The sequence below is a fragment of the Hyperoodon ampullatus genome (genome assembly GCF_949752795.1).
Source record: "Hyperoodon ampullatus genome assembly, chromosome: 19".
In the NCBI taxonomy this organism is placed as follows: domain Eukaryota; kingdom Metazoa; phylum Chordata; class Mammalia; order Artiodactyla; family Ziphiidae; genus Hyperoodon; species Hyperoodon ampullatus.
The window spans coordinates 38,438,541-38,461,501 of NC_136932.1; the positions used below are offsets into that span (position 1 = coordinate 38,438,541).

The 22,961-nt window shown below is 50.6% G+C and overlaps 2 protein-coding genes across 6 annotated transcripts; one reads left to right on the forward strand and one right to left on the reverse strand.

The window, feature by feature from the left end:
* Positions 1–8,786: 8,786 nt before the first annotated feature.
* Positions 8,787–11,516, forward strand: SLC25A35 (solute carrier family 25 member 35; the record flags this gene model as incomplete). 2 transcript variants are annotated; one of them, XM_079725346.1, is made up of 5 exons in its annotated part: positions 8,787–9,161; positions 10,054–10,119; positions 10,545–10,697; positions 11,054–11,188; positions 11,343–11,516. In XM_079725346.1, 5 exons carry the CDS (start codon positions 8,787–8,789, stop codon positions 11,514–11,516), a joined length of 903 nt encoding a protein of 300 aa, XP_079581472.1. The 2 variants fall into 2 exon arrangements, with proteins under 2 accessions (XP_079581472.1, XP_079581473.1); XM_079725347.1 differs by lacking the exon at positions 10,054–10,119.
* Positions 11,517–11,944: 428 nt separating this feature from the next.
* RANGRF (RAN guanine nucleotide release factor) lies at positions 11,945–13,237 on the reverse strand (the record flags this gene model as incomplete). 4 transcript variants are annotated; one of them, XM_079725351.1, is made up of 5 exons in its annotated part: positions 11,945–12,190; positions 12,413–12,498; positions 12,589–12,745; positions 12,947–13,063; positions 13,152–13,237. In XM_079725351.1, 5 exons carry the CDS (start codon positions 13,226–13,228, stop codon positions 12,067–12,069), a joined length of 561 nt encoding a protein of 186 aa, XP_079581477.1. In that variant the 3' UTR covers positions 11,945–12,066. The 4 variants fall into 4 exon arrangements, with proteins under 4 accessions (XP_079581477.1, XP_079581476.1, XP_079581475.1 ...); XM_079725350.1 differs by having other exon boundaries at positions 11,945–12,178; positions 12,610–12,745; positions 13,152–13,228; XM_079725349.1 differs by having other exon boundaries at positions 11,945–12,178; positions 12,413–12,489; positions 13,152–13,228.
* Positions 13,238–22,961: the final 9,724 nt, after the last annotated feature.

Below are 22,961 nucleotides of genomic sequence, written 5' to 3' on the forward strand. Positions count from 1 at the left end.
ACCTCGCATGACAGCCTGTCCCTTTCGCATCCAACCTGTCCCCTGGGGGTGAGTCAGCCCATTATTTCACACCAAGGGACCCCACCGCCCGCCCCGGTTTCCCCCTCCGTAAATTTACCTTTATCTTTTTGGAAGCTGTTTCTATTTTCAGCCCGTCCTGCCTGCCCCTTGGAGCAAGGAACACGGGGCCAGGTCTCTGATGGTCTGTTCCTGTGTTTCTGGGGCGGGAACTGAGGGCCCAGATTGAGATCTCCGCAGAGGAAGCCAGTTCCTCAGCCCCACCCGGCCATTGTGTCAGGCGAGCGTGTGTGTGTAGTGGACCAAGGGGTCGGTGTGAGATCTCGGTGCACCCCAGGTGGATATGCCCTTTGCTGGGCCCCCTGCCTGCTCCCCATTCTCAGTCCCTGTCTCTCAGGATCCCAGCCCCTGACTCTCCCTGTCCCCCTGGGAGGCTTTGATGTTGACTGGCTGGGAGTCGGTACCCCTGGGGGCGGGGGCAGTGGGCAGGGGTCCCTCTCACCTCTGATTTGCTCTGTGATTGAAGAGCTGAGTTCCCAGGGCTCAGAGTGTGTCATAAAAACAACTGAGGGGGCGGAATGAGCCACACCCCAGCCTGGGAAGTAGGGTAATGAGAGGAAGATGCAAGGGCAGTTAGGAACTCAGGGGGCCTTTGCCCACGCCCAGGTGCCTGCTTTTGCCAGATTTTCTCACACACACACACGCTCCAAACAAAACACTAAGAAGAAAAGCCAGAAAACTGGGATAAAACATATGTTTTAACTCATTTTTCCTCAGAGTAAAAGACAAGGTCCAACAATGAACCTAAACCTCTCCTCTGAGGCACATTCCTGCCCCAGGGCCTTTGCACTGGCTGTGTCTTCTGCCTGGAGACCCCCTTCCCAAGACATCCCCATGAAAGATTCCCTCACCTCATTTCTCAAATATCACCTTCTCAGTGAGGCTGCCCTACCACTCTTTAAAATTGCATCACACCAAATTCCTGACCTGCCTTTTTTCCCATAGCAATCATGCCTTATAACATAGCATATAGTGTATTACTATTAAATTGACATAGTTTGTTTATAGCTACATACACATTAGAAAGTGAGCTTCCTGTCAATAAATAAATGATGACATTTTACAAAGAAGAAAGTAAGCTTCCTGGAGGTGTGATCTTTATCTTTTTTGTTCACTGATATACCCTAAAATTCTGGAACAAGTTCAGGCACATAATAAGAGGTGCTTAATATTTTGGTGAATTGAACAAACTGAGTTGAATCCTCCCCACAGCCCACTCACTACTTCCTGGCTCTCCTTTCCTACAGACCATTTCCATAATTCTGTTGATCTCACCAGTTTCCCATCTCTCTCTCTCTCTCTCTCTCTCTCTCACACACACACACACACACACACCCCAGGACCAGACATCCAGTCTCCCAGCCCTCACCTCTAGATCCTTTTCGGCTTCCAGGGAGAGGAAATCTCTACAAGAGTGCCTCAGAGACCCTATCAAGAAAGCTAGATACATGTGTGTAGCCAAACAGATCCTGTTTTTTGTTTTTACTAAAATAGGAATGTCTTTATTAGTTTTACTACTTACAAAAATAACATTTAAAAAGATAACTGAGACTTCCCTGGCGGTTCAGTGGTTAGGACTCCACGCTTTTACTGCCTAGGGTGCGGGTTCCATCCCTGGTTGGGGAAGGAAGATCCGGCAAGCTACACAGCACGGCCAAAAAGAAAAATAAATAAAAAGATAACCCCAAAGTGCTGGTTGTCGGCTGCAGACATGTTGGCACTTGGTACTACATGAACCACCCCAGCTCTGCATGGGGGTATGGGCACAAAAAGAGGAATTAGGTGGGCTGGGCCACCCATGCACCTTTACCTGTCCTTCCTGGCTCGTCTGAGCTTATTTCCTTGTCCTCTCTCTGTCCTTATCAGAGACCCACCTGAAGGCTTTTCACCTGCCTGCCTGGTGGGGAGAGACTTCCTCTACTCCCAAAGGCAGGATAGCATGTTTTGGGGAACTAAAGTTCACTGGAGCTACACTGAGAATGTTCTAACACTCCTGACAAAGAGGTTCCACTGGGCCCCCTGCTCAAAGCAACCACAAAGATGAAAAGCATGACATTTCAGATCTTTACAAATCACTGTCTATTTATGCCCCATCTCATTCCGAAAAGAAACTTAGCTCTGAAAATCATATCCTGTGAAATGTGCCAGATTATTTTTGCACAAACACCTTTTATTTATTGTACAAATATTTTTGCAAAGGTACTGAAGATTTTTATTTTATTTATTTATTTATTTTAATAAATTTATTTATTTATTTATTTATGGCTGCGTTGGGTCTTCGTTGCTGCGCACAGGCTTTCTCCAGTTGTAGTGAGCGGGTGCTACTCTTCATTGCGGTGCGCGGGCTTCTCATTGTGGTGGCTTCTTGTTGCGGAGCATGGGCTCTAGGTGCGCAGGCTTCAGTAGTTGTGGCACTCGGGCTCAGTAGTTGTGGTGCACAGGCTTAGTTGCTCTGTGGCATGTGGGATCTTCCCGGACCAGAGCTCGAACCACCTGTGTCCCCTGCATTGGCAGGTGGATTCTTAACCACTGCACCACCAGAGAAGTCCCAGAAGATTTTTAATATAATGATACATTCTTCCACCACCCCAACAAAGCAAAAGTTTTCTCTTTTTCTACCTTCCAAACGTGCCATCATAGTTTCAATTCTGTTTTCTGCTTCATAACTATTTGCCATGTTACTACATACATGGACTTTGTAATTATAATTTTTCCTGGAATGTAATATTACATCAACTAGATTTTGTCACCCTGGTAACAGCAGTAGAAGTCTTCTGGGAAACTCTTCATCCACCACCCCACTCCATGTGGTTCCGGTGGGTCGGTCAATCACAGCAACGTCCTCCTGGCCACCAGAACCAGATTCAGCCAATCACAGGATCCCATTCCTCTGGCCACAGAGACTGGCCCAGGAATGAGCAAATCACCCATGCCAGGATGTCCTGCCCTGGGTCTCTGGGAAAGGGCATCTTTCTCTTTCTTCCAAGGTCACAAAGCAGGAATAATATAAGTCTGGAGCAATCTGTGTCTTGGCCTCCCTTTCCCCACAATGGAGGAAACTAGTCAATAGTGAGAGAAAATGAGCCCCACACCGGAGGGAAGCAGAACCAAGAGATGGAGGGGGCCTGACATCATTTAAGCCCCTTGGACTGCTCAGTTTCCGGAGCCACTGAATTCCCTTTTGTGCTTAAGCTAGTTTGAGCTGAGCTTCTGTCACTTACTGTTGAAAGAATCTTAAACGCTGTAATTCATTCTCGAGTGCAGGGCATTTGGGCAGCTTCCAGTTTTTGGCATTACAATTAATGCTGCAGTAAACATCTTTGTGAAAAACAAAACGAAATACTTTCAATGTAAAAATGATTAAGGGGAGTTCCCTGGTGGCCTAGTGGTTAGGATTCCGGGCTTGCACTGCCGTGGCCTGGGTTCAATCCCTGGTTGGGGAACTGAGATCCTGCAAGCTGTGAGGTGCAGCCAAAAAAATAAATAAACATTTTAAAAAATAAAAATGATTAACAAAGTAGCCCCAGAAGCTTCAAGGTGGTTGGTCTTGATTTTGCCCAAAGATTCTCTGTTGGAAGGTTGGAGGAGTCCTTAGGTCTTTCTATCTCACCCCTTTACCTCCACATCAGGTGGCTTTGACCCTCCTTCAGTCCTCCTTACGTCACTCACCTGGTTGTTAGGAAAATCAGGTAAAGTTTGGCCATGCCAAGAGACAAGGCATGGGTGACCATCTGGGGAGACCATGGCAGTAGAGAAACAGTGAAGAGGAGAGTAGGCCCATCTGGAGAACTGTGAAAGGGAAGCTTAGCTGATATGAAAAGAGGAGTATGAGGCTAGAGGAACATGTAGAGGCCACCCCACAGGCAACCAGACAGGGCAGAACAGGCACTGAGGTTTCTGAGCAGGCGGAGGAGTGGGTGGCAAGAGTTTTAACCAGTTCCCCACCCATCACCCCCTTCTGGTACCAGCACCTAGTTTTCTCTTGGGGACCCGCCCTTCCATCATTCTAGGTCCACATGGCCCATTCTGGGGGGAATGTATGGCCCAGAAGCAGCCAGTCAGCACATTTCCTCTTCCCTAGCTACTGAGATTGGCTCAGGGGTGAGCGTGTGACACAAGCAGGGACAAAGCTTAATTCATGCAAAAAAATCCCTTCCAATGGGAGAGGAGTGATGAAAGAAGTGCTGAGTCCCACTGGCCTCTGATAGGGCCAGGACATTGAACTCCAGTAGAATCCTTCACGGAGTACAAAACACCTAGGCCCTCTTTTCTGTCTAGAAAGCTATTAGGGGTAGGTAGCCTGCCTGTGGTGTGGGATAAATCAGGAAGCGGGCAGTGAGGAAACGCTGGCCTGCTCTGGGAATCCGTGCAGGTTCTAATCTATGTGAGGATAGAGGATTCTGTCCAACTGCCACCAGGTGGAGTGTGAGCACTTCAGGTGTGGGGCCTGGCAGCCAATATGAAGCTATGGATGTATAGGCCACCGCAGGTAGAGGTGCAGAAGAGGCACAGCTCCGTGCCTTCCAGGCCTCTGCATCGTTCACTCTCCCCTCTCTGTGGTTTCACCCCCTCTCTCAGACCTGGGGCCATCTTTGTGCTTCCCCTCCACTCCTCTCACACGTGTCTCAGGACATTCATACCCAGGGGGAAATAAAATGATAATAGCCTATGATAATCAACACAGCATGGTATTGGTCAAAAAACAGACACATAGATCAATGGAAATGGGCCAACACAAATACAGTCAACTGATATTTTTTCAATTTTTAAAAAATTGAGGTATAGTTGATTTAGTTTTGGGTGTACAACATAGTGATTCAAAATTTTTATAGATTATATTCCATTTATAGTTATGATAAAATATTGGCTCTATTCCCTGAGTCAACCTATTTTTGACAAAGGAGCAAAAGCAATTCAATGGAGAAAGGGTAGTATTTTCAACAAAACTTCCTGGAACAACTGATATCCATATGTAAAAAAGACACAGACATCATTCACACTCAAAAAAGATCATAGACCTAAATGTAAAATACAAAACTATGAAATTTCTAAGAGTATAGGAGATAATCTAGGTGACTTTGGGTTTGGGAATAAGTTTTTAGATACAACACCAAAAACATGATCCATGAAAGAAAAAAATTGATGTTAGACTTTATTATAATTAAAAACTTCTGCTCTGTAAAAGACACTATTAAGAGAATGAAAAGACAAGTCATAGACTGGGAGTAAATATTTGCAAAACACTTATCTGATAAAGGACTGTTATCCAATATACACAAATAACTCAAACTCAACAATAAACAACCCAGTTAAAAAAAAAAACAGGAAAAAGGGCTTCCCTGGTGGCGCAGTGATTAAGAATCCACCTGCCAATGCAGGGGACATGGGTTCGAACCCTGGCCCGGGAAGATCCCACATCCATGGAGCAGCTAGGCCCGTGAGCCACAACTACTGAGCCTGTGCTCTAGAGCCCAAGAGCCATAACTACTGAGCCCATGTGCCACAGCTACTGGATCCCGCACGTCTAGTGCCCATGCTCCGCAACAAGAGAAGCCACCGAAACAACAAAGAGTAGCCCCTGCTCGCCGCAACTAGAGAAAGCCCGCGCACAGCAACGAACACCCAACACAGCCAAAAATAAATAAATATTTTTTAAAAAAATTAAAATTAAGCTTATTTTTTAAAAATAACACTTTAAAAGTTGTCTATCTGTAGGGCATCTGGATATTAAAAATGAAAGGCTTCAGCAGTGGTTCTAAAACTTTAGCACATATCAGAATAACCTAGATGGTTTGTTAAGCCCCTGTCAGGCCCCCACCTTCAGTGCAGGAGGTCTAGGATGGGCCTAGAGAATCTGCATTTCTATTAAAAGTCTCCAGGTGCTGCTGCTGTTGCTCCAGGGACGGCACTTTGAGAATCACTGGTATAAACTCAAAGATTAAAACAATGATGAACTCTCATCCTATAAGCAGATAGGGTAGAGGGTCCCGGAGAAAGAGAACCCCGCATGGCTTTCTTGACATAAGAGAAGCCATTTTAGGCCTAAGCCATTTTGTGATCTCAGCCTGGCCACAATGCTTGGCCTAGAACAGGTCTCAGTAATTAATGATCTTAGGAGAACAAAAGAATGCAGGAACAAAGGAAAAGCATTCAAGAAGCAACAATTCAGCGATAAAACAGAGTCCTAGGTCCTCCTCAAGGGATATGCATAACAATCTGATCTTTTTAGTTCTACTGGAACCAAGGTCCCCCATGCAGGTGGAGGTTGGTAAGTAATTAGGGGCTAACACGCAGACTGGTGGGAACCTAATGATGTTAACCTTCTTCAGATGCTTGAGACTTCAATCAACTAAAGCTTGGACTCTAGCAACCTTCGCCCCTATTCTATGCTGATTCCTCTTCTGCTCAATCCCCTTCACGAATAAGCATACACCACCCAAACCCATTCACTAATATGCATGTATCCTTAGCTTAAAACGTCTCCAGTTTTGCTGTTCGGGAGACACTGCTTTGGGAAAGATCCCCTGTGTTCTCCTTACTTACTTACAAATCCTTCCTTCTCCCGCTCTTTGGCTTGGTTGTGTCTTTTGGCTCGACACTCACCAAGAGATGAATTCAGTTTTCTGGGTGTCAATCCCAGCCAGCAGGTGGAGGCATTTGGGGAGCATTCCTTGGAAATTTTCAGGGGACCCTTTCAGAGCCTCTCCTGAGAAGCCCCGTTATATGCTCCACCCCTCCTGCCTAACCCAGAGGCTCAATGATTTAGCAGTACACTGGGGAGATAAGACCCAGACTCAGCCCCCCAGCCCCGGGGGCATCCAAGAACTCCCAGAGTACTGGAGGACTCAGAGTAAACAACTACTAATCAAATGAGAAACAAGGGTAAATGCCTGAGGAGCAAAGCAGGATGGAAGTGGCTAAAAAGCTTCAAGGATCAGGAGATGAAGCTCAAGATGAAGAGTGATTTGGAGGTCACCAAAATAAGGGTGCAAGGACTTTCACCGGCAGTGGGAACAGGATACGCACGGGCACAGGGAGACTGATAATTGAGAATCTAGAGAAAATGCAACACTTTCACTCAGGTTTGTGCAATAAATAATTATCATTCCCATTTTACAAAGGAGGCTCTGAGATGTTAAGTAGCTTGCCCAAGGCTGTCCAGCTGGTAAGCAGGAAGACCCAAACTGGAACTCCAAAGGCCTCTGAGTCTAAGTTTGGTGGCTGCCTCACACAGAGCTGTGCCCCCTTGCCTCCTCCTCCCGCCCCAGAAGACATCCCCTATCCTCCTGCCACCTTTCTCCAAGCCTTCCCCCCTCAACCCCTTCCCAGCTAGCTTCCCTAGTCTCTTTCCTCAGAAGTTCTTGCGTAATTAACCATTACCAGGCTCACGAACTAGGACAGGAGGGAGTCCAGAGTCTCAGGACCTCTCCCACCACTTGCTGGCCCTGTGTAACCTAAGCCCAGGGATCAAAATCCCGTCTTACTTAGCCTGTCTGGTCTTCTCCCTGGTTTGCTGTGAGGATCAAAAGAGCGTAGGGATGTGACTATGTTCCGTCGCCATCCTTCGGGACCCCTTCCTCCGCTCCCGCAGCCACCACACCCCCGCGCTGGAACCTACAAATATTTTACCAAGCCTAAGGAGATCTGTCCCGTCCAGCAGGTGTGTCCCACCTGCCTCGCGGGAAGAGCCGCAGTTTCCGGGCTCTCCTGGCGCCTGAACCGAGAAGGGAGTGGACCTACAGTTTGGCAACCCCACCCGGCGATGACCCGGGATACAAGGCGAAGGAGGGGAGCCCTCCGCCCGCAAGAGCAACAGCCCAAAACATGCAGATGAGGGCCCGCTGCCTCCGTACTCGGCCTCTGCGCCCGTCCAGTAACCCAGGGTCCAACCTCTCCTCCCCGCCAGTGATAAAACCGCTGCTCCCCGGGGACCCCTCCCAGCACTCCGAGTCCGCAGCCCAGGCACTGGTACCGGGGTGGGGAGAGTTAATTCCAATCGCCTCTCTGCGGATTCCGGAGGCCGGGTCGCCGAGAGCACCTCCCATTGGCCGCAGAGCCGGCTCGGCGCTGATTGGCTGAGGCTCTCGGCTAAGGCTCCCCATTGGGCGTCGCTCTCCAGTGATTGGAGTGTGGCGGCCCGGCCTCCGCAGGCTCCCTGGGGTGAAGCTGCTGCGGGCTCCGGCAGCTGCCTGAGGGCGCTCATACCCGGCCGGAGCCTCGACTTCCTTCCCCGATCCAGACCTCGTTGCTGTCCGGGGACGCCACTGGATCTTCTCCTGGATTTTCTTTTTCCTGCTGATTTTCTTTTTCCTTCCTCCCTGGCTCCGGTCTCCCAGCTCCGCGTTTCCCTCACCTACTCCCGGCCCCCATAGCCGGCCATCCTCAGCATCCCACCTGCCGCCCTCCTGGCTTCTGCCCCTCCTTGACCTCAAATCCCTTGATTAACAAGTTCCTGTCATAACCTTCTCGCCAGACTCTCCTAAACTCATATTTCTTCTCTCTTTGCCATCTCCTGACCCCCAAATTCCAGCTAACCCTTGACCTCTTGATATTTGACCCTGACACTCTTGACTCCAGACTTCTGCATTTCTACCTCCTGCAGCCTGGACTGCTAGAACTGAGGCTTTCCCCTGATTTTCTGACTCCGTTTCTGAAGCTCATTTTAACTTTCTTGCCCCTGGGCCAGTTCCTGCTACTGCTGTCCCACCATGGACTTCTTAATGAGCGGCCTGGCAGCCTGCGGGGCCTGTTTGTTCACCAATCCCCTGGAGGTGGTGAAGACCAGGATGCAGCTGCAGGGAGAATTGCAGGCCCCCGGGACCTACCGACGACACTACCGAAACGTCTTCCATGCCTTCATCACCATCGGCAAGGTGGACGGCCTGGCAGCCCTGCAGAAGGGCCTGGCCCCTGCCCTCTTATACCAGTTCCTGATGAACGGAGTCCGGCTGGGCACCTACGGGCTGGCTGAAGCTGGGGGCTGCCTGCACACGGCTGAAGGCACCCTGAGCCCTGTCCGCAGCGCAGCAGCTGGGGCCCTGGCTGGGGTCATGGGAGCCTACCTGGGGAGCCCCATCTACATGGTGAGAAGAAGGGTCTTGCTTGGGGCCTTCAGGGCAGACCTTTGGTGTAGGGTGGGTGCCTGGGCCTTCACAACCTGATATTGAGGTTGGAAGTGGATTTGTGTAGGGGAGGGTGAGGAATTTGGTTAACATACATCATTGAGCGTGGAGATCCGGGGAAGTCCTGGGCATTACAGAATTACTATCCCACAGTCTGCCCCTTTGAGTTAATCTGCTATCGGTGAAGGGTCAGGAACCTGAGGCCCAGAAAGGGGAAGTGACTAGCTCAAGGTCACCACAGCTGCTTGTTGCTAGGACTTGGCCCTGCTTAGCGCCCTTTCTGGAAAGACGTTGGGAGGCAATGAGTTCTGTAGAAGGAGAGGCAGTCTGGTATCCCTCCCAGGGTATGAGATTCAGGGACAGTGACTTCTCCAAAGTCAGCTGGACACATGCCCCCCACAGGGCTTGGGGGCCAGAGAGCAAGTTTTGCCGATGACCTCTCACAACCTGCCCCAGAGTCTGATGGGGAGCCTGGTCATGATGGTGGCTGAAGATCCTGTCTGCCGGTCTGGGAGTAGGAGCTGGCATGAGAGGCTGGACACCAGGTCTTGCCTAACATGAACAGTCTGAGGAATTGTTGCCATTCTCCAACCTCTCCATCCCCGCCCCTTCCCCCAAGGGAAGAAGGATGTAGAGGGGGTCTTGCAGCGCTAGGAGAGCCATCCCCCGGGACTGGAGCCAAGGGACACAGTCTCACGCCCAATTTATTAAGTGGGAACAACAATAATTGTCAGATTAGAAGGATATTCATTTCTGAACACCGCAGAGGAAGTGTGAAGGGGTCAGGCATTTGGCTGTCTGAGGTGGGGGGCTGGCCGCTGGACCATAGGCTGTGATACTCTCTCGTCTCCAGGTGAAGACACACCTACAGGCACAGGCGGCCACAGAAATTGCTGTGGGGCACCAGTATAACCATCAGGTGAGGGTTTTCCAACCCACTGGCATCCCTGCCCATTCTCTTCCATTTTCCCCCAGGTTTCTGCCTGCACCCAACAGCTGCAACCCAGCCACGGCTCTGCCCAGCCCATCAGTTCAGCCCTACTCTGCCCCTGGAGTCCACCCAGACCCTCTTATCCCCATGTTCCCTGTTCCTCTAGCTTCTGCACCTATTTCTCTTGCCCCATTCTCCTGACCTGCTAATGTCCTCATTTGCATATACCCTGCCCTGTTCTGGGGTGGCAAGTGAGGGCCACATTCATGCTCTAAGCCCACATGGCACTGGTTGTCTAGACATCAGGTGCCTTTTATGGACCCATACTTGGCACTGTTAAGGGGTGGCAGTCCCTGATGCCTGGGTGACTGAACACCACCCCCATGGTCTTTTCTCTGCCCCCCCCCAACCAGGGCATGTTTCAGGCGTTAATCAAGATTGGCCAGAAACATGGTCTGGTGGGGTTGTGGCGTGGGGCCCTGGGCGGCCTGCCCCGAGTTATCGTCGGTTCCTCCACCCAGCTGTGCACCTTCTCGTCCACCAAGGACCTCGTGACCCAGCAGGAGGTACTGCCTGGGAAAGGGGCGGGGCCACCCTGGGAATGTGGGCAGGGGGAGGGCAAGCTGAAGTGGGCTCAGCTTGAAGAGGGACAGTGCCAACATTCAATGTGAGGGAGCGGCAGGAGGGCTTGGGGGGATCACTGTCTCTTTACAACCTTCCCACAGTTCTGTCGTCACTTCCTCCCAGGTGTACCTGAGTCCTCAGGGCCTTCTGCTCTTCCACCTTCACAGTGTTATCACCGGTGGAGTGGAAGCTCCTTGAGTTACCAGCTCTCCACTGTACCCCCAGTGCAGGGCCTGGGCTTTCCGAGGGGCTGACTGATTGGCTGACTGACAGAGCTCTTCCTCCCTACCCCCCTTAGATATTTCCACCCCAGAGCTGGAAGGTGGCTCTGGTGGCCGCCATGGTGAGTGGCATTGCGGTGGTCCTGGCCATGACACCCTTTGATGTGGTCAGCACAAGGCTCTACAACCAGCCCACAGATGCTCAGGGCAAGGTAAGGGAGTGCTCTGGTGTGCAGGCAGGCAGGGAAAGCCATGGGGTGAGGGAAGCAGATTGTGGGTGCAGGTAGAAAGCCTAAAATGCAGCCTGCTGAGGTGAGGCCCCTGGTGGGCTCTGACAAACTCTGCTCTTCCTCTTCAACCTTTCAGGGCCTCATGTACCGGGGCTTGCTGGATGCTCTGCTGCAGACAGCTCGGATAGAGGGCATTTGGGGCATGTACAAGGGTATAGGTGCCTCCTACTTCCGCCTCGGCCCCCACACCATCCTCTCCCTCTTCTTCTGGGACCAGCTGCGCACACTCTACTACATGTATACCAAATAACAACAGCCACTCTTCCAACACTCCACCAAGTCGGCACTCCTTGGACTCTTCTGACTCCATTGTTATGACCTGGTGACTTCTGACCAGATGATCTTTCATCCATCAGAGGGGGACCACCAACCCCACTCCCCATCTGTTTTCTCAGGGTTGAATCACTACAAGGGATCGTTTCCCTCCCTTCCTTGGGTGTCGCTTTAAACCTTCCCTACCTGTACCCCTGTGAATTTCACACCCCTCTCTCAGGGCTGAACCAGTCACTGCAAAGTGTATGTCCTCCCTTCCTCCACTGCCGGCCTTGGGTCCCTTCTGATCCCATGCACAATTTTAAACTCCACTGTCCAAGACCAAAGGGAATTGGGGGGACCCAGGTGTTCTGTTAGATTCAAAGGCACAGATTATATTGGTTATAAAGCAAGTTTATTTCTGCAGAGAGGAGGTGTCTTATGTTTATGCACTGGGAAGGAATTAGGGGAATATATCCAACCCTTTGATCCCCTTGCAGAACAGAGGCCCCAAGTCTTCAAAAGCAGCATGCAGCATTTCAGCCTCCTTACTGGGGACCAAAGATGTTGGGATCGTGAAGGGTCAGACTGGTCACCAACTGTTCAAAGTCACCCAGGCTCCAGGGCGGAAGTGACAGATTTTCAGGGCCAAGAGATGACCTATTCTCAGGGCTTGGGGTGGGGAAGAGATAGAGAGAGAACATCATCCGGGCCTTGGGCTTGTAAATTCCCATTTCCTGTTTCCCAGAGGACCTGGTTATCTGTGACCCCAAACCCCTGGCCCACTCCCACTTCCTTGGAGGACCCCACCAGCCAGTCTCCCTACTCTGCCCCTCCGAGCCAGTTCTCCTGGGGACCCAGTCATGAGCCATGTGCCCTTTCTGTTCTCCTTACGGGGGCTGATTGAAGGTGAGCAGGAAATCAGTCTGGTACTGGGGCAGCCGCAGCAAGGCCTGGTACATTGTCACATACTTTGCTACCTAAAGTGATCAGAGTCAGGATGCTTACCTGATTCCCTAGAGCCACCCCCTTCACCCCTCCAAGACGTCTCACACTCCCCTGGCCCTCACCTGCTGGTTTTCTTTAGCTACCTGCTGCTTGCCAGAGAGGATCCAGGCTTCTTGACAGCAGCCCCTCAGGGCCAGGTTCTCCAAAAGGAGGGGCTGCACAGCCTCCACTTGCACAGCCCTAGCCTCCTGCACCCCGCCAACGTCCTCAAAATGGTACCTGGAGTTGGGGGAGCAGGGTCAGGGAGGGGCATTTCTCACTGCCCCTTACAAGCATCTCATCCTAAACTTCGCTCATTTCTGGTGATGTGGTGTTACCCTTGGAGTTTTCATTGCCCACATTAACCCTCCCGCCACAGGCCCCGCCCACTCCTTCGGCTCTGGTCCTCCCATTGGCCAGCCGCGGGCCCGCCTCCCTCACCGCGCCGCCTCTTCGCCCTGCACGTGGGCCTGCAGCTCCAGAAGTTCCACGATCAGGCTCTGGTCTGTCACGCGATGACAGAAAACTTCTTGATTGTCCGGGACCGGTCGGAGGTCGCTGAAGAGAGGCGAGGCAGGCCCTGGTTGACCCCGGCTACTTCCGCAACCCACCTGGTCAGCCTCCTTTGGCACCCGGGCCTTCTTACCTTACGTCGATGGCCCCCGGAGGGAGAGTGGCGGAGAAGGCGCCCCCGAACAGTGGGTAGTCTCGCGTAGGCTCCATGGGCCTGAGACTAGGGTATGGGCATTAAAGAGTTAAAAGAAACCCACATGGGGCCACTTGGCATCACCTCCGTTTCGCAGCAGCCCCGGCCCCCTTCAGGTCTTCCTCTGCTCCTGACCTTTTAGGATTTGGCCCCGCCCCGCGATCACGCTGGCCAATTGGCGCCCGCGCCTTGGGGGGCGGTGCCCCAGCGTAGCTCCTCCCGGAAGCCAAGCTCTTAGAAGGGCGCGGGGCGGGACCGCGGGGTCCGCTAGGAGCTGAGACTTCGGTTTAGGACTTGTGACACTCTCGTGGTCCCTCACCCGCGCCCGCCGGTCTCCCCCTTCTAAAGGGGTCGCACTTTCTAAGAGTGTTGCCTGAGACCCTCCTTAGGGGCCGTTGCTCGTCCAAGGGACCGATATCTTTGGGGTCTCCTGAGTTGGTGGGGATAGTTTCAGGGTCTCCCATATCACTTTCCCGGGCCTCTTGACAGGGAATGAGCTGCCAGCCAGTTCGCTAATTCCCGGATGCATGGAATTAGGGGAACAGTGGGGCCAGGTGTGCGGGGCCGGGTTAGGATTCAGGCCTCACGCCTTCCTGAAAGCAAGACCCAAACCGGGGATTATACATGTGACTCCCTTCAAATCTTCGCCTTGGAAACTGAGGTGAGGCGAGGGGATGGAGGGGTGGGGAGGGAGGCGTGGCCCACCCCTCACACACAGGCCTGGACGAAAGCACAGAATAAACTGTTTTTTTAATAGATTTTGAGTGTTCTTAAAGTTTCAGCTCAAGTGTATCCTCCCAGCTAATTGCTCCATTCATCTTTGATCCCCAGCACCTGGAAGAGTGTTTAGAGCATAACAGACCCATGATGTACTGTTGAGTGATTGAATAAACCCAACAGGGTGAATTTTGGAACCCAGGGGACCACCCATACCCTCAGGGGTTCTAGATGTCATCTACTTCCAATCCAAAAACTGAGCAAGAGTGATTCTCATCCTGAGGCCATCCTGTTACTGACCAGGGTTCTTGGCCTCCTTAATTAATAGAAATTGATCAGAGGCCAGACAAGAAATTCAGGCAAGGCTTTATTGGGGCCCCTGCTGCAGCAGGGGGAAGTGAGAGCAAACAACAGTTTCCCTTGCTTGCCGGCTCCCTGAGGGGGTGGTGAACTTGTTCTTTATGTGGGTGAGGGTAGGGGTGTGTCCAGGGGTCAGGCCGGAGGGGGGGCTTTGGTGGTTTTACCACCCCTTAGGTGGTGTGTGCAGGAGGCATGCGCAGTACCCTGGTTTTGCTCTGGGCTCTTCAAGAGGGGCAGTTGGGTTTTATGGTCTCTTTGTATCTTTTATCCAGGATTTGCCCCGACTGTGCATGCGTGCAGTATTTTTAGTCCTATACAATTTCTTTGTATTTTGTTGCTGGAGGAGACGTGTGTCCAGGTGCAAGCACTGCAGCACTGCAGCAAAGGGTCCCATGTTGCAGCCTGTATCACTAGAGCTGGCTATTTCTGAATGGGAAAAGAATACGGGACAGAGTATGGCCTCAGAAGGTTTGCGGAACAGGAACAGTGAGAAAAGAATTTTGTATGTGATCAGGATTTTCTAAGGTTGGATTAAATTTAATTAGGTAGATAGACTATGAAGATCAGGCTGATGCAAGACTGGATTTGGTTTGTGTCTCTCATAAGAGAACAAAGTTGTCCTGGAATGCTGCTTTTGAGAACAGATCGTGTGAGTTCCTGTGCCTTTAAATTATCTATATTTACTTTTGATTTTTTTCCCTACCTTGGCTCAAGGAATCAATATTGGTTCACAGCAACATATGATCCTATCCAACCAGTGTTTTAAAACTTTAAAAAATTTTTGACAGACTCCCCAAATACATCATGGCTATTCTGGCCCACTGTTGTACCCCGGATGAAAAGGAGCGTATACTGAGGAAGTCCAGGGAACACACAGATGGCCTACTGGCCACCAATCCACACCACCAGATTTATCAGGTGGATGGGGATGCAATCCCAGAACATGACCCACACTGGGACTATGAATACCGTGTAGGCCAGGCTAGGATGAAACATTATATTACTCGTTTATCAGAAGGAATGAAAAGGTGTATGGTGAAGCCTGTAAATTATGATAAGGTCTGAGAGGTTGCACAGGAAAAAGATGAAAACCTGGCAGTCTTCCTGAGCCGGTTGACAGAGGCATTCAGGAAGGACACCAGTACAGACCCTGAGTCTGCCGAAGGGAGGACACTGTCGGCCATGCATTTTATCACCCAGGCTACTCCTGATATCCGGAAAAAATTACAAAAGCTTGAGGCTGGGCCCCAAATCCCATTGTCAACCCTGGTAGAGGAGGCCTTCAAGGTCTATAACAACTGAGACTTAACGGAGGAGGCCAATAAGGATAAGAGGCTAATAAAGAAAACGCAGCTTTTGGCTACTCTGATTCACCCACCACCTCAAGGGGACCCTGGAAGGACAAGAAGGCGGGACAGACCACCAAGAAACCACCTGGGCCCAAACCAGTGTGCCTTTTGTCTGAAGGAGGGGCACTGGAAGGGGGAATGCCCTGAGCGCCCTCCTGTGGGACGCCCGAGGGGCAAACCCGATTGGCCCCAGTTCCTTGCCAATGTCTCAGATGAGAAATTCCCACACACTGACTGACAGCCCGATCGCCTGCCCAGCTCCAGATCCCGCTCGATCCATCCTCATTTCTCCAGTGGAGCCTCGGGTCACCCTCCATGTGGCAGGTAGGAGAACTGAATTTCTTGTAGACACTGGAGCTGCCTGCTCTGTTCTGACTTGGCCAGCCGGCCCCTTCTCCAACCATGACTGTACTGTGACAGGAGTTGATGGACAGCTAAAGGTAAGGCGATTTACGTCTCCCCTTGCCTGCGGAATCGGGTCCGTTATTATTACTCATTTTTATACATGCCAGAACGCCCTGTCCCTCTCCTCAGGAGAGATTTGCTAAATAAGTTAGAAGCTAGTGTATTCTTAGGACAGGGTGAAGTCCAAGGAGGTGAAGAATTCGAACAGAGAGTGCATCTATTAGTAGCCCCAGATGACCCACCTGTTGGGCATCAAAATATTCCCCGAGGGCTTCCCTGGTGGCGCAGTGGTTGAGAGTCCGCCTGCCGATGCAGGGGACACGGGTTCGTGCCCCGGTCCGGGAAAATCCCACATGCCGCGGAGAGGCTAGGCCCGTGAGCCATGGCCACTGAGCCTGCGCGTCTGGAGCCTGTGCTCCGCAACGGGAGAGACCACAACAGTGAGAGGCCCGCATACCACAAAAAAAAAAAAAAAAAAAAAAAAAAAAATATTCCCCGAGACATCCCTCAAGAAATTAGAGAACAAGTAGATCCTGCAGTTTGGGATACCTCGGTGCCAGGAAGGGCAAAATGTGTTCCCCAAATAAAAATAAGGTTAAGGCCTGGGGAAAAATACCCCTGGAAGAGATAATATCCTTTAAAGCCTGAGGCCCTGAGGGGAATCCAACCTAAAACACGAACTCATTAGGCCCTGCCAATCGCCTTGCACCACCCTGATCCTCCCCTTCAGGGAGTGTCGGTTTGTGCAACAGTCATGAATGTGGGAGTCATCCCTATTCACCCTCTGGTGCCAAACCCATACATACACCCTCCTCACCCAGGTGTCAGGGAGCGCCCAGTATTTCTCTGTTTTGGACCTCAAATATGCATTTTTCTGTATTCCCCTACACTCAGACTCTCAATACGTTTTTGCCTTTGAATGGAGGGACCCTGACCCCCTGGAGGTTACCCAGTATACATGGATGGTGCGTCCGCAGGGTTTTCGGGACAGCCCCCATCTTTCTGGAAATGCGTTGCAAGGGAACTGAAGGAACTGAGCCTTGAGAAGGGAACTCTGTTACAATATGTTGATGAGTTACTGATAAGTAGTGAGACCAAACAAGATTCAGATCAAAATACTGTTAGGGTCCTAAATTTTCTGGCAAAAAGAGGATATAAAGTCTCTCCAACCAAGGCTCAGATCCCATAGCAAGGGGTTCAATATTTAGGATTTGTTTTGACCCCAGGGGCATGAGTCCTGGCCATAGATCGAAAAATAGCAATTAGTGCATTACCGTCTCCAACCACAAAGAGGCAGCTCCGAGACTTTCTCCGGATGGCTGGGTTCTGTCGTACCTGGATTCCAAATTACGGCCTTGTGGCAAAACCTCTATATGACGCTCTAAAGGGAGGAGAAAGGGAATGCCTTCAATGGAATAAGGACCGCCAGCAGGCCGTTGAGACTCTAAAGCCTGAGTTGATCAGAGTACCAGCACGGGGGCTTCCACGTTTGGACAAGCCCTTCACCCTATACGTTCAGGGAGAGCACCAGGAGTCCTGACCCAAAAGCTGGGACCAGATCAGAGACCAGTGGCTTTCTTTTCAAAACAACTGGACTCAGTGGGCCTGGGATGGCCAAGCTGCCTGCGGGCAGTAGCAGCTGCAGCCCTGTTGGCTAATGAGGCTTCCAAGCTCACCCTGGGACAACACTTATGTAAGGTCGGATCTTAACAAACGGCATCGCGAAACAGAGGAAAGCTTTAAGTGAGCTTTATTAGGGGGCGCTCCCGGGCGAGGTTCACTGGTCCAAGAGAAAGGGGCCAGAGAAGTCGCACCCGGGCGAGGGTTGGGCAAGATTTTATAGGGGAAGAAGGGAAAGGGGTGTGGTGAATCTGGGAGGGCGCAGGGTATTCCTTATTTGGTGGTCTCTTCGGGTATCGTGGCAATATCTGGTGCCGGTTGCATCAGTCTTGGGACCGTTAGTCCCGCCCCTCGAAAGGCGGGAAGGCTGGGCCGGGTGGAAGGTCCCCAGGTCAGTTCCTGGAACTGGGTGGTCCGGAGAGTTTCAGTCTGATGCAACCTGTGAATCTGATTGCGTTCCCCTGCCTCGGGCCAGTTGGCCTTACAACTTAGATGTGTTGACCCCTCATCAGGTACAGTCTGTGCTGGAGGTCAAAGGACATCATTGGTTGACTAGAGGAAGGTTAACAAGATATCTGTCCCTCCTAATGGACACCCCCGACATTACCTTAAAGGTGTGCCAAACCCTGAACCCAGCAACTCTGCTTCCAGCAGTGGAGAGTGGAGACTTACTGCACCAGTGTATAGAGACCAGAGAACAAACTTACTCCAGCAGGCCTGATCTTCTAGATGAGCCTCTTGACAGCCCTAAGGTCGAATGGTTTACTGACGGGAGCAGTTTTCTAGAAATGGGAAACCGAAAGGCAGGGTATGCCACAGTTAGTCTAGATGAAGTCATAGAAGCCAAGGCCCTGCCACCCCCTGCTTTTGCTCCAGGCTCCTCAAAAGTGGCAGTTGGGTTTTTTGGTCTCTTTGTATCTTTTGTCCAGAATTTACCCCAACTGTGCATGCACACATAGTTATTTTTAGTCCCATACCGTTTCTTTGTATTTGGTTGCTGGAGGAGAGGTGTGTCCAGGTGGAAGCATTGCAGCACTGCAGCAAAAGGTCCCAGGTCCCAGCCTGTCTACCCACTGGGTTCCAAGTGCCGATCATACCTCTGGACCGTAATAATTTTGTGACACTGGGGCCAAGGGGCACATATTCTTTGGTCCCTCACCTTACCAGGCCTTAAGCAAAAGGCTGGAGATATAGGCTATTAGGACAGAGCCCCTGCCTCACCAGGAGTATACAATGAACAGTAGAGGACACTCTGAGTCTTAAAGGTTGACTCAGAATTCACCAGAGCAACCTAGGGGTATTCTAGCCAAGGGGAACGTTGGGAGCAAAGACTTGGAAATGAGAGGGCCATGTTTTGGGGAGTGTATGTATATTAGTTTGGCGAGGGTGCCCTGGGGAATGGATGGCAGGGAGCTGTGAGGCTGGAGGGTTGGCCACGGTCAGGGTGTGCTGAGGAGCGTGGACCCCTCACTTCTGACAGCCAGCATCAGACTTCTCTCGGAGCCTCATTTCCTCAACTCTAAAACATTGTTAGGAGTAAAGGAAGTACGGATGTAGTTGAATTGAATCTGTTTCGGGGCAAAGAGAGTGGGCTAAGTTTGATCCATGAGCAATTAGAAAGAAGAGGGGTGTGTTACAGACCCCCAAGGGAGAGAAGGCGCCTGGACATGGGGAACCAAGGGAGCCAGGTCACAGGGGTCAACCCCATGCCGCCTCCCTCACGTAGGGGGTGATGTACCTCTCTATCCCTCCCTCCCCATTTCTGCTGGCTTGCCTTCTGCTCCCACTTGGCCCCCACTGGCAATACTGGCTCTGGCTGCTTGGTGAGCAGTCAAGCAGGTAGGGAGCCCTTGGAAAGGGACCTGCAAGGACATAGAAATTAACAGGGCCCTGGCACCAGGCACAAGGGGTGGGGGCCTATTCATGGGCCAGGAGGAGGTCAGATTAGATTCGGGACACTGAGGAGAATCTCCCCAGCTTCCTCACTTTTGGTCTCTGGCACGTTAGGCGTCATGCTCTGCTGTGAGCCTCTTGTGCATCTCGGGATGCCTGGCCCTCCACCATTCTGGAGCCCTTGGGGCACAGGTTAGGTGGGCTCTTCCAGATGGTAGGAAGCAGACCTCCAGGAAGTGACAGAGGTGCAGGGCGGGACCTCCTCTGGGAGAGTGGCGTGGAAGGAAACCTTAACTTGGCAAGTTCCTGCTCTTGACTCCACTTTCCTCTCCCTCACCTTTCACCTTTTTCTCTGTGTCTGTCACTTCTTCTGGCCTTCCCAACCGCTGACTCCCCCTGCGTGTTCAAGTTCAAACTTCCCAAGAGACAGGATCAAATTGGGTCAGTTAGTCACCATCCAATCTGAAAGTACCCATTTGGCTAGCTCTCCTGCCTGGCCACGAGCTAGACACGGATGAGATCCCTTCCTTGTCCAGCTGGCTGTGGCTAGGATGACCAGTATCATGGGAGAGATCTCAGAAGGCTGAGATGGCCCGAAGCTACTTTTCTCAAGAGGGTGTGAGGGTGTGTCCAGCTCTCAACTCACTGGTTTGAAGTAGGCCTGCAACTGATTGATTCTGTACCCCTGGGACTTCCCCTCTTCCAATGCCCTGCATGCAGTTGATGCAGTTTTTTTGCTTCGGGGACAGTTGTCTCAGAGCCCCCACCCCACCCCCACCCCATCACCTTTGAGGGCACCAAGCGGTGGAAGTGATGGACTCGGACCAGAGAGGTAACTCATTGCACAAAGTCAAGCATCCCTTTGGGAAGAGTAAGGACAATATATATTTCTACCAAGCAGGGTTTTTAACTTTTTTGTTTCCATGCACCCCCTTGGCAGTATGGTGAAGCCCATGGACCCCTCCTACTCAGAATAATGTTCTTAAATTCATAAGATAAAATATATAGGGGACCTCCCTGGCGGTCCAGTAGTTAAGACTACGCGCTTCCACTGCAGGGGGTGTGGGTTCAATTCCTGGTCTTGGAATTAAGATCCCACATGCTGCGTGGCCAAAAATAAATAAATTAATTTAATTAAATGGATAAGCAACAAGGATAATATGTACAGGAAAATATAACCATTATAAAAAAATAAAATATATAGGAATACAAAGAAAATTAAACTACTTAAATACAGTTATCAAAATTAAAAAACAAAATTGTAAATGGAGTGTAACCTTTAAAAACTGTGTGTGTGTGTGTGTAAATTGGTATATATATATATATATACACACATATATTGGACTAAACGTAGATGTCTTCAATATACTTTGTACGTTTTTGATATTTGAAGAGAATTTTTTGAATCTGTGCATTTTATTTTTTCAATCTTATTTTACAAATTCCTGTTCTATAAATAATAGGGTATTTCAGATAGAGAAACTTAAGGCACTTTGCCATTTGGTGATGAAATGAAGGGCAGAAGATTTAGAAAAGTACATGTGCCCAAACCCACAACAAACCAAAATTATAAACTCATGGCTAATGTGTCCAGTGGTCAAAGACTTTATACTGCTGCCAGAATTGCCAAATAATTTTAATAAAAGTGGATCTGAACATAAAAAATTTGGTATATGTATATACATATATTGGTGTGTATATATATATGTATGTGTGTGTTGTGTGTGTATATATATATGTCTGTGTGTGTATATATATATATATATATATATATATATATATACACACACATATACACAGTTGGTAATTGTGTGTGTGTGTGTGTATATATACCAGAATTGTATTATAGTACATCCAGTTGGTGTTAGACCAGTTAGGGGTGAAATAGAAGAGGTCATTGTAATATCCCAAGTTTGGGGTGATGAGGGTCTGCACTAAGCTGGTAGAGGTGGGAGAGGAGGAGATGAAGCCAGATAAGCAAAAAGCAAGGGCAGTAATGATATGGATGATCCACAAAGTACGGAGCAGAAAGAACAGGTTCAAAGATGGAGACTTTGCCAAGAAGAACGGAGACACCAGTGACAAAAACAGGGCTTCTGATGAAGCGTTTGATTGTGGATAGGGCAAAGAGGAGAGAGGGCTTCTGTTCTTGCCCCCAGGTCACAATTTGGGCACCTTACCCTTTGTCCCCCACTCGCCAACAGTGGAATTCTGCTATGCATCGCTTTTCACTGTGGGATTCTCATTGGCCAGCAAAGCAGGGATGACTGAGCCGTATGTCAGAGCTCTGTACCATTTCTTCATAAGGCCCCTGTGTCTGGAGCCAGTGAGCTACACACGTCCCCACCACCCTCAGAACGAGTTACGTATTCTTCTGACAAAGTTCTGGCAACTCCCAGTGTTGCCTCCTTAACCTGCCCTCCTGCATCTCACACCTGTTTCTCAGCATTTATTCCAGAAGTGGGAGGAGGAGGCAACTTGGACGTGGTCAGATGGGAGAGGAGGTGTGTGGTGGTGGACATCCCCCTGGTGACCTGCTTAGAGTCTGAGGGAGGTGGGGGTGAGGGGCTTGGGGGTTGGTCCCATCACTGCGCTTCATAATCTGATGGGTCCTCATGGAGAGGGGGGTGCCCATCACATCCTCAAGGGTAAGGAGAAGTTTCCTCAGGCTGTGACCCAGGCCAGGATCTTTGTGTCCTTAACCCAGTGGGGATGCCCCCTGTTCCTTCCCTTGGAACCTCCTATAAGGAGCCATTGGGAGTCCACGGGGCCGCAGCCTCCCAAGTGCCACATAATTTAGCTCTTTTCACCTGCTTTGTTTAGCCAAGCCATTTCCTTGTAACCTTCTGCAGGTGAGGTGTTTGGGAGTGGGGAGGGCTGTCTGTACTACGTTGGGAAAGGATCTAGGGGAGAGAAGGGTTTGCCTCATTGTGAAGGTGGGGTCAGCAGAGCTAGGACTCAGTGGTGAGGAGAACAGGCTGACTCCCTAGTCCCTTCTGTTGCCCTGGATACCTTCCCAGGGGCATCCCAGGATGCTCCAGTGACTTGGGCAGTGGGAAGCCACTCAGCTGGTTAGACTGTAAGGTTAGTGGTGCCCTTCCTTCTCAGCCTCCTCTTTTGCTGCCAACCCTTCAATGTTGGGTTACCAGGCTCTACTCACTCCTCCCAGATCACCTTCCCCACGCACAGACCAGTGCCTCCCAAACCTTCATCTCCATCCCAGGTCTCTTCTGACTACCTGGGGGACACCTCCATTTTTGTGTCCCACCGACAACTCAAACTCAACACGTCCTAAGCAGAGCACATCATCTTCCTCCCATACATGTGCCATCTCCCGTGTTCCTATCACAGTTAATGAAATTATCACCTACCCAGTGGTCCAAGCAAAAAGTCTGGGCTTCATCAT